The 11,432-nt window shown below is 39.8% G+C and overlaps 1 protein-coding gene across 1 annotated transcript; it reads right to left on the bottom strand.

Moving 5' to 3' along the window:
• Positions 1-1,462: 1,462 nt before the first annotated feature.
• Positions 1,463-11,160, bottom strand: LOC122403184. Its single transcript, XM_043406545.1, has 4 exons — positions 9,746-11,160; positions 8,224-9,633; positions 7,048-7,491; positions 1,463-1,887 (listed from the first exon to the last, which is right to left on the bottom strand). The coding sequence occupies exons 1-4, from the start codon at positions 10,944-10,946 to the stop codon at positions 1,463-1,465; spliced, it is 3,480 nt and encodes a 1,159-aa protein (XP_043262480.1). The 5' UTR covers positions 10,947-11,160.
• Positions 11,161-11,432: the final 272 nt, after the last annotated feature.

Below are 11,432 nucleotides of genomic sequence, written 5' to 3' on the forward strand. Positions count from 1 at the left end.
TCCGCGCCGCGCACTACACAACACAAACCGCGTACCACACACTACACTGCACTACACAACACTACACAACACAACTTAATATAAACCGCGGATTTCGATTCCACGCACTATCGCGCAATAAAAAAGTAAAACTGGAAAAAAATTTATAATTAGTAAATCTGATTAATGACTGAATATTAATTCAGATTGTAGAGTTCGAGAGCCATTGAATGTCCGTATTCGTTGGCGACTGCCTTCGAAATGAGTATACAATTTCTTACCCTAATAGCAAAGGTAAAGAAAAAGAGACAGGACAGAAAGACGGAAAAACGAAACTGGAAAATACTCAGTGTATAGAAAAGTTTAGCGAAAAAGAGTCATAAAAGTCAAGAGGCTCACCGGGCCCGGATCAGGGTGATCCGAGGCCCAGGCGAAACCTTGAAGGAAAACAGACGCCTCGCACGGCTCTGGTCGCCAAATGTTTAACAGGACGACCAGGCTCGCACGAGACCCTGGGAAAATGGAAAAATAGAAAGCTTAAAACTATCCTTACATTCCATTCCCATTCATACTCTGGCAAGGGTGTAGTGGCTATACAATGGCCGCTACAGTCCGTATTCGTTGGCGACTGCCTTCGAAATGAGAAAAGACAAACGATGACGAGTGGCGAGAAAAGCAGACACATTATTAAAGTGCCGAACGCGCGGCCTACGAAGCATACATTGTAAAGCCCCGACTTTGGGCGAGTATTGATATGCCCCTCTGGATGTTCATAAGACAGGTTGAATCCTATTCGACGATATGCGTTCACCTTCCTGGGAGTTGACGCAAAAACGAGGGGCTGTCGGATTTCATTCAACGTACCACGTTCGCCGTCCTGAGAGTTGACGCAGACACGAAAGGCGATCGATAAGTCGGTAAGCTCGGTTCCTGTAATACATCGTCTCCTGACCTCCCACGCTTACGCATATGCTCGATGGTTGCCATGATTCAGGCGGAACTTTAAATGTTAATAACTTTGTAACGAAGCCTCCATCAACAAATTAGTATACTTGATTTTCGTCTTATTTTGGCCTCTACTATCGCTCATTAAAATTTTTGCTAGAGGTGGCCGAACACCCTGTATACTAGCGTTCTTGATTTCACGTGTACCTAATACAGGGTGTTACTCTACCTATAGTCAATATTTTGGGGGGTGATTCTACAGGCGAATATAAGTCGAAAATCAAGAGTGATGAAATTGCGGTAAATGCTTTGTTTATTAATTATCGATGGTTAAAGATTGGCGTCTGGAGCGCCTGAATGACGGCAACTTGACGGACAGCGAGCCGCGCGAGTCAGACCAACCAAGGTGCAAATCATCCACACGGGCACACACGCACCGCAATTGTCCCGTCCGCGAGTGTTCACTTAATTACACACACACACGCATCGCGAGTAGTTTATTCGCGAGTGTCCATGTGTTCACGCACAAAATATTGTCTTACAGGAGATGTTCAACGTGACCACCATTTTCCTGAAGGCACAGTTGCATTCGTCTGCGAAAGTTTTCGCGTACTTGTCGGAAGTCACCCATCATATTCTGCACTATCCCCGATGTAAACTGGATTCGTTGTTCTAATTCGTCCCTCGTGGCCACGGGCGTTGAATAGACCAAATTCTTCATGTGTCCCCAGTAGAAGAAGTCAAGGGGATTAAAATCTGGAGACCGAGCAGGCCAAGCGTTCGGTCCTCCTCGTCCAATCCATCTATTGCCGAAGTATTCATTTAAATATTGGCGTACTGATATGGCGTAATGTGCTGGTGCACCGTCTTGCATGTACCACATGTCTCTTCGCACAATCAGCGGTACGTCTTCTAATAGAGTAGGCAATTGTGTCCTCAGGAATTCCAAATACTCTTGGCCTCCTAACCGAAAAGGGAGAACAAGAGGTCCAATAATCTTGTCGCCAAGAATTCCTGCCCAAATATTTGTAGAAAATTGGCGCTGGGTATTTATTTCTAACAGCGCATGCGGGTTTTCTTCTGCCCAGATGTGACAATTGTGTGCATTAACGCTGCCACTTTGATTGAAGTTTGCTTCATCGGTAAATAATATCCTGGATAGGAAGCCTTCATCGGCTGTAATCATATCCATCATCCACGTGCAAAAGTGGAAGCGGTTCTCAAAATCACTCTCTTCTATTTTCTGCACCCTGTTGCAAATGATACGGGTACAGTTGTCTTTCTTTTAGGATTCTCCAGACAGTGGTACTGCTTACACGTTCCTCTGCCGCAATTCTTCGTGTACTGGTCGATGGGTTTTCCTCAATTCGCCGCATCACCCTCTCATCGAGGTCCGGATCTTGTCGATTACGTCCCCCGGATCTGTTACCCGCAACCGAACCTGTATCACGTAATCTTTGATACAGTCTGATAAATATCCTTCTATCGGGCACATTTCTCCGTGGATATTTTTGGCAATAAATGCGAAGTGCTTCAGGAGTACTACCCTTCGCTTCACCGTAGCACATGAGCATGTCTGAGAGCTCAATGAACGAATATTGTCCTTCCATCGTAGAAAATTCGTACGCACGCACCCACTTCACACACTACACACAGAGCCTAAAAAAGCTTAAAAAAGACAAGAAAGGAAAAGAAAAGAAAAGAAAAGAAAAGACAAGAAAAGACAAGAAAAGACAAGAAAAGACCAGAAAAGACAAGACAAGACAAGACAAGAAAAGAAAAGAAATCTTAAAAGCCTAAGGTAAAGCTAAAGCTAAAACTAAAACTGAAACTGAAACTAAACCTAAAATTAATCTACAACTCTGACTAAATTAAAAAACGCAGACTGCTTTCGACAATAAAAATACTTCTCGCCGATTGTAGTCTGTGCTCGCGTTGACGACAGTCGTCAAACTGACGAAACCTTGGTCAAATCGCTGCGTGAAGGAAACGAAAAATGTTACAAATGAACAACCACATACAATGTGTCGCTACACCTTCGTCTAGTCGCTCAGGCGATGATAGACAGCTTATGCGATAAATTAAATTCTTTATTCTTCATCGAGTCGATAGGTATGCCAGTGACACCAATGGATTCCCTGTTTTCCCTATTTTTGCAGAATAATTTTTGCAGAAATGCAGAATAATTTCAGATTCGTCGCTTTCTAGTGCGCAACATTGTAGGCCTCCCTGGTCTCGAGCGTCGCGATCGGAGGTCATGGAACTCGGCGTGGCCCACGCGTTGGCTAGGTAGCAACATGTGCATTGAAGATACGTCGAAGAACGAATGCAGATAATTAAAAATACTATCACTGTAACTGTTACCTAATTCGTTAATTACTACGTAATTAGTACGTAAATTACTAAATCGAGTTTCTTAATTATTTGTATTCGCTGTTTCCAAGGAAGAAGGAATAAAATGTGGGAAGATGCTCTCGGAATTTTTAGGAAATTAACCCTGCGCACCCGAGTGACGCTTCTCGCCAGTGTGTCTTAAAATTAAAATAAAAATAAATACGGTAAGAACCATTTGTAACCGTTTGGTATTAAAAACTGTACAGGAAAAGCAGACTGGATTTGTGCGTACCGAAACATTCCTCGAATGCAAAGGGTTAATAGAGAAATAATTAAAATTCGAACTGCGGTGACAATAGGGCCGGTCAGTACACCAATATCGATCGGCGGCCGGGCTGTTCCATCAGCTGATTTTCGTTGGGGTCTTCGACGTTGCCGCCGATCGATATTGGTATACTGACCGGCCCTATTTTAAGTTGCCGTCATTCAGGCGCTCCAGACGCCAATCTTTAACCATCGATAATTAATAAACAAAGCATTTACCGCAATTTCATCACTCTTGATTTTCGACTTATATTCGCCTGTAGAATCACCCCCCAAAATATTGACTATAGGTAGAGTAACACCCTGTATATACGCGTAATTAACATATTCGTATCTTAATCCGTGTACTTCTCAATACACGGGTACACGGGTATTGAAGTACACGGATACACGTGTATTGAAGTACACGGATACACGTGTATTGAAATATATGGGTACACGGATCATAAAATCTATACATGTATCCGTTTATTGTAGTTCACAGATACACGTGTCGAAATGTACTGTTCCACATGTATTACCCGTACCCCATGTTTTATTTTACAATTAAATATCAGAATATTTAGATGTGTAAATTGTTTATGAGACTTAATTTACTGGGTGGTAGGTGAAAATAAGAAACATTATGGTTTTGGTTAATAAAGTTCAATTTATTAAATTTTTGTTTTGAGATAAGAAAACTAAGGTGTTAACATTCTCTGGAAGCAAACGGTTTCTTTTTTTTGTTACAATATTTCCAGCGCATGAAAAGCATCGTTCCGACATCGCCGATGTTGCTGGAATTGTTAAATATTTTTTGGCAACTTCGGAAATTGCTGGATATTTGTTTGTCCTAGGCTTCCACCATTCAAATGGATTTAAATCAAAGCGTAATTGTGGCTCGGTCATATATGTTTCAATTTGAATATAAACATCATTGTTATCGGTGATTTCGTTGTATAAAAATCCAAGAGCAGATTTGTCATGTGCCTTTGCTGTATTTACTGTATGTACTGCATTTACTACATCCGAGTTTTGAAGCAATCGTTTTGCTTCTGTACGAATTATTTCTTTTATGTCAGACGTTTCGTGTTCCAGATTTTTATATCTTGGATCAAAAAAACAGGATATATGGTTTAACGAAAGAGTATCACCGTCGATCCATTCAAGTTTGAAACGTCTCGTAAGTACTGAAATTATAGTTTTTTTGAATATACACAAAAGCGTGTCATCATCGTTGTTTAAATTTAAGTGTTTTTCGATCAATTTTTTGATTAATGGTCTCATCATTGAGATAGGAGGCGTGGCTTTCTCCACAAAAAAGTGTTGTTATAATTTGTAGCGGTTTTAAAATATTTAAGAGAGACTCTATTATTGTCCATTGTTTTTCATTTATTTCTAGAGATTGTGCTACCCTTGCATTAGTAATGGCTCTATCTGCAATAACATTTGATATTGCACATCTATTTGTATATAAACTGTCTAACATAAAATACGTGGAGTTCCAACGTGTAGAGCAGCTTTGTATTAATGTATTTTTTGGCAAAAAAAGCTGTACTTGTTTTTCCTGTAATGCATGTTTCGCAACATTTGAATGTTTAAAATGTTCTACCATTTTACTGCATGTATCGATTATTTGTTGTACGGTTTTTTCTTTTAATGCATAATTTACAGCTAATTGCACACTGTGTGCTGCACATGTTACGCTATAAATGTTGGTGTTGTCCGATACTTCCGATAACAATGAGATAGCATTTACCATATTTTTGGCATTGTCTGTTACAATGGCTACTACTTTCGAATTAATTTCCCATTCTTCGAGAGTTCTCTGTTGCTCATCTGCGAGGTTTTGGGCAGTATGGCGTTCTTCCATCTCATATACACTCAAAACAAAACTGTCTGTGTCCCAATTGGAATTAATAATATGTACAGTTATCGCAATGTACGAATCCTGTGCTAACGATGACCAACAATCGGATGTACACACTACATTTTTAACAGCGTTTACTTGTTCCCTTATCTTTGTCACGACCGTACTCTTCAGACCCATTAATCTTTTTTTCATTGCTTCGTCTTTGCATATTTTATAATTTGGCTGCACTACAGACATAAACTCTTGAAAACCATCGGATGAACAGAAAGAAATAGGTAACTGATTTTTGGCAATTAATTTTGCTAATGCCTGGTGTATTTTTCCGTTTTCGCAGGATCGCATAAACGAATGTTTGAAGTCTGACAGTTTAAAATAGACAGTCTTCGACGTTTTTTTGGTGGTTGCGAATTTTCGAGAATTGTATTTTCTTCCACATGTTCTGTATATATAAATTACTTATTTATTGCTACCATTCGTTTCATCTTTTATGATGTTTTAATGTTGGTACTTACCGTTAACATTTGAATAGGTACTTTCTGTTCCAGTATTAGTGGTGTTAATATTATTAGTAGGTTCCAAATTATGAATGAACTTCAAATGCCTACTAATGGGCCCTGTTGTCCCACCCGCACACGAAAATTCATTAACAGTTCCTTCATCACACAGATTACAGACGGCTTTATCGCCATCACGGCTTGCATAATTCCATACCCAACTTCTGCGTTTCGCCATTTGAAAAGCGTATTTCAAATTACCGATAAATATATAATATACTAGCAGCCCCGGCGGACTTCGTCCCACCCAAAAATACAACGAAACTATTGCATTTTTTAAATAAAAAATTTTCTTACCAAAAAATCATCTTTATTCTAGTACTTTGTGATACACAATATTTTTGGTTTTTTGTTCCGGTGCCAACACAAACAAAGCAGATGGCTTACCAACACGTGAACAGGCTACATACAGTTGGCCATGTGAAAAACATTCATTTTCCAAATTTAGACCACAAACATCCAATGATTGGCCTTGAGCCTTGTTGATTGTCATGGCGAACGCAAGACGAACCGGGAATTGAATGCGTTTGAATTCGAAAGGCATGTCTGTCGGTATCAAAGGAATACGCGGAATGAGAACTTGTTCTCCTTTAAACTTGCCTTTGAGAATTGTTGCGTAAATGATATTGTTCATGATTTGCTTTACAATCAAACGCGTTCCGTTACACAATTTAGGAGGTTGCAAATTTCGAAGCATAATCACTACCGAACCAACTTTAAGGTGTAAAATGTGTTGCGGAACACCAGGCAAATCCAAAGAATTCAAAAATTCAGTGGGGTAATTCGTAGCTTCATCTTCATTTACCACACAATCAACAGATTTGAATGAATGCATTGGACCACCAATTTGATTTTGAATTTTAAAATTAATCTCATTCACATCCTTGTTCTTCGCTGCCAAAATTGCGCGTTCACTTAACCAATCGTGATTCAAATAATTAACAACAATATCCGGAAACACTTTACGAATTAGTTCATCTTTCGATGTAACGAAATTACAAAAATTCGACGGAAATGAAATCAAACCGGTTGTGACATCGACGGGAACTTCACCATTACCGATGGCTATCAGTTGTTTGGAGAACACATCAGCTGTAGGATCGTTTTGTAATGAAACTCGCATATTCGTATTCAATTTAAGTTTCTTCACAAAGCGCCACAAAGACGATGACTTCAAGGAAGCGTTAACTGCATCAGCAGCAGTTGATTTTGGAATGACAGGTAACGTTTGACGGAAATCACCAGACAATAGAATCATAGCGCCTCCAAAACGTCTTGAATTATTGCGTAAATCCTTCATGGTCCGATTAACTGCTTCCAATGCACGTTTATGCACCATTGTGCATTCATCCCAAATGATGATTTTACAACATTGCAACACTTTTCCCATAGCGGAATTTCTACTAATGTTGCATGTGGGTTCTTCAACCACTTGGAGATTCAACGGCAATTTCAGCGCTGAATGTGCTGTCCGGCCTCCTTCCAACAACGTAGCAGCTATTCCTGAAGAAGCGACTGCCAAAGCAATTTGAGATCTCGAACGAATAGTAGCCAAAAGCAAAGAAATAAGAAATGTTTTCCCAGTACCACCGGGAGCATCGATAAAAAATATTCCCCCATTTCCGTTATCAATCGCCTTCATCAATGTTTCATACACGATTTTCTGCTCAGGATTTAACAATGGAACATTATCACAAACCATTCGGCTCAATGCGTCTCGATCATATTCACGTTCTCGTTCTATTTCTTGATTAAAAGCATCGTGGATTGAACGATTAGGCGCTGGTATTCCTAAAGTACACAACAAATTGCCGCTAATAAGCAAACATATATCCTCAATCGCAATCAACGATTCATTATGAATCTCATCAGTCATTCCCAAATTGAAATCTCCGGTTGCAGCACGAACTCGATGCAAAAAATCCTCTGACATGTTGTCCTTGTATTTATCCCACAAATCTTTCGGATTTGATGGATTACACGTCGAAATTATGATTGCAAACAATGAACGTATTTGATTTGCAGGTGCGCACATAATTGCATCAGCAAGAGTCATATCCCAATGTGTATCATTCTCCAGCAATTGCAAACGTTGACAGGCATCACGATATGTAGGACAGAGTACTCCATCGACGGTTCAAAGTGACTCGAATGAAGTTGGCCCACGAACATTTACCAACAGTAATCGCAAATAGAAACATTCTGCATTTCTAGATGGATGCACTGTGTAAATACGACCGATGGCATCTGTTGAGAATACATCTGGATTATCCGGAACTCGCTCGCCTTGCTTTCGCCGTTGAAACTTTTTCGATGAAGCATTCCAAGTGTAATAACGCGGCATCTGAGAGTAGAGCAATGTTCGTGCGAATGGATCACTCTCACATGTTGAAAAGAAACTGGTCAATGTTGTAGCTGGTGGTCTTTCAGCACGTTGAATGGCAGTGTGTTCAGTGAAATAAACACGTTGACCATTCTCCAGATGCACCGCCAAATGAACTACAGTTGGATGACGGTCGTGAATTGGAAATGAAAAAATTCGCCAAAGAGCCTCATTGCAACTAACATATCTTCCAATTTGATACCGCGTTACTTCATCATCGGCATTTGGATCCGGAACACCAAACGCAGCCATATCACTACCTTTTGTAATATACTTGCAAACGTATTTGATTGCTTTAATCGAATTACAGTCCTCCACATTGATATGCGCATCAAATGTTTTGCAAAGTAGTGGTGAATATGGAACAATCCAACTGTTATCAACCACAACATCATTTTGTTTCACTTTCAATGTAACTGTTCTGCCATTATCATCAGGTGAACGACGTCGATAAAGTGGATATCCGTCGTCGCCGGTAATAGTTTCCGCAGTGAGAGGACGTGGGTAGCGTTTAGAACACTTGCCGTTAGCCATGCACGGTGAATCCATGTTATTGTTGCCACACGGTCCGTGAATCATATTCTTGATGACTATATCATACAATTCTTGATCAATTTCTGGATCCGGTATCTCTGCGCAAATGACAGCATCGATTTCGTCTGGTCGAATCTTTTCAACGAACCAAAGTAGAATATGCGCGTGCGGCAGACCTCTCTTCTGCCATTCAACAGAATACATCCAGCATCGAACATCACCAAATACACGTTGTTTAGTAATGAAACCCATTAGAACCTTCAGCTTCTGTCTGAACACACGTGCAGTGATATCATGTCGATCACTCGATGTTTGGCCGGGAATTAAATTGCACTGAATATCAATCCATCTTGAGTTGCAAGTGAAGGTGACAAATAAATCAGGACGACCGTACTGTCGAACAAACGCCATCGCATCTTGAGCATACTCGTGCATGTGGCGTGGACTGCCAACATACGTTGCCGGTAAGATTGTTAGTCGACCGAGATTCCTCGCATCACCTTCAGTTCTTATTGCATCCCGCAAATGAATGTACTCTTCTGAACGCAATTTCGCTTGATTTAAACGAATGTAACTGAGCCGTTCAGTCTCGATTTTGACATACATATCCACGCAGAATTGTTGAAGCAATCGCCGAAATCGCAACAGATAGTTATCCTCATTTTGACGAATCATTAAACGGTATGCATAGTAGTTCATCGAACTTACTTTCTTCGTTGTTTCTTCACCTAATAACAAATGAATCCGAAGTAACAAATAAATGCAAAGTTTGAAAATAAAATTAAGATTCCATTTAATTGATTGATTTGGTGACATGATTGAAGGAAGAAGTCTACTAACCAGTAACTGGATTTAACATTTTGATGTTAAAGTGGTAGCCGTCATCACCTGTCCAAAACATGAGCGGATACTGAAGTGCATCATACGACCGATGTGTCTCACTAATACGTTGTAATTGTCCATTGTTTCGGCGCGTCAGTACAATATCCCGTGATACCACTTGCTCACCGACTACAATAATGGCAACCTCATCAATTGTCGGTGCATTGTATTGACGTTCGTGCGCTAAGTTAGGCCTTTTATCCGCTTTAATCACGATTTGATGATCATCTGTTAGCATTCTGTCTAACGCATTCTTAAATAATCCAATCAATTCATTATGGTCATGAAGCATTCGTTGCAATTCTCTGATGATGTCTTCTTTCGTTCTATTGTACAATGCACTACGACGGTTTATTTGATCGCTCTCGTTCCCAATGAAATAGATTTGCAAGAAATTATATTCGCCATTAGGAAGCGGCAATAACGACCCAGCACGATGATGCACCTGCCCTTGAATCTGGTTACCAAGAGACGAATTCAAAATTAATAAAATGCGATCATTCAAAGGAAACGGAAGAGTACTCTTTCGAGCAGGAATTACCTTGAACGACGGATTATATCCGCTTTCATTGATAATTGATGCAGCGAAAGAAGTCATTTGAAAGCACCCATTATAGTTTTGAACATTTGCAAGAAATTGCTTTGATTCTGCTGTTACGCCTTCTAGATACGATCGCAATGGTTCCTGTGGCGATGGCAATGTTGGCAATTTAACTTTTCCACTAAGGCAACACAATCCAGGTGTTTCTCCTGGAAATTTCAATGCGTTGCAATGTGGACATACTACAACCATTGATCCAATTTGAACGACAGGAAGAGATCGATAATTGAATGCACAATCATATCGGAATGCTACTCGAAGCAAATTGGCATTGCCAGCACTTCTTCTTTGCTGTCTATTTTCAGTATTTATTCGTCGACTTTGCACCAAAAAATTTTCACATTGATTTACTCGACGACTTTGTTGTGCCAATCTACGCGAATCGATTACAGCCTGCTGTTGTTCTTCTGTTTGTTGCGCACGAATTTGGACGTGGTTTGCATTTCTTCGTTGTTGCGCAATGTTTCTATCTTCTTGACTCATATTCGCACGATGAGTCGACACTGCTCGTGCACCAGCTGAACGTCGGCCTAAATGAGATCTTCTCGTTGGTGGCATTATGAAGAACAACTGCAATACAATGAAATCACGAATAGAAAATTTGAAAACAATGAAACAACAATAGAAACGTACCACTTCTTACAGACAAATCCCAATAGTCAACCAACAATGCAACACATACACAAAAAAAACATTTGCTGATATCACCAATGTTGTATCCGATTTCAATGAATGTTTTGTATGATTTTCAGTCATAGAAATAGACTGAAAAAACCAGACTGATTTAGCAAATCATGATTTGTTGATTTTCAACCTACAGTGTTGAAGAAAACATTTGAAAAATTGAGGAATTAATTCCTAAAATTTTCCTCAAATAGAGAAAATACCTTTCCATCAAAGTACAAATCATCAAAATCGGTTCGGCCACTCTCGAGTTGTGGGATTACATCGCTTCGGACACTTTCTTTTATATATATAAGATTAGGTATATCAAAGAATTATTTAGAGCTTTTAGCAAATTAGGCATTCATTTCTATTCTTCTA

Source organism: Colletes gigas, unplaced genomic scaffold (genome assembly GCF_013123115.1).
Source record: "Colletes gigas isolate AHSC1104 unplaced genomic scaffold, ASM1312311v1 Colletes_gigas_Sc00045, whole genome shotgun sequence".
NCBI classification, from domain to species: Eukaryota; Metazoa; Arthropoda; class Insecta; order Hymenoptera; family Colletidae; genus Colletes; species Colletes gigas.

Excerpts from the sequence above, each read along its gene's own strand:
- LOC122403184 (XM_043406545.1), bottom strand. The coding sequence starts at position 10,946 with ATGCCACCAACGAGAAGATCTCATTTAGGCCGACGTTCAGCTGGTGCA. Across the intron at positions 9,634-9,745 it reads AATGTTAAATCCAGTTACTG|GTGAAGAAACAACGAAGAAA; the intron begins GTTAGTAGACTT and ends ATTTGTTATTAG. Across the intron at positions 7,492-8,223 it reads CTCAACAGATGCCATCGGTC|GAATAGCTGCTACGTTGTTG; the intron begins GTATTTACACAG and ends TCGCTTCTTCAG.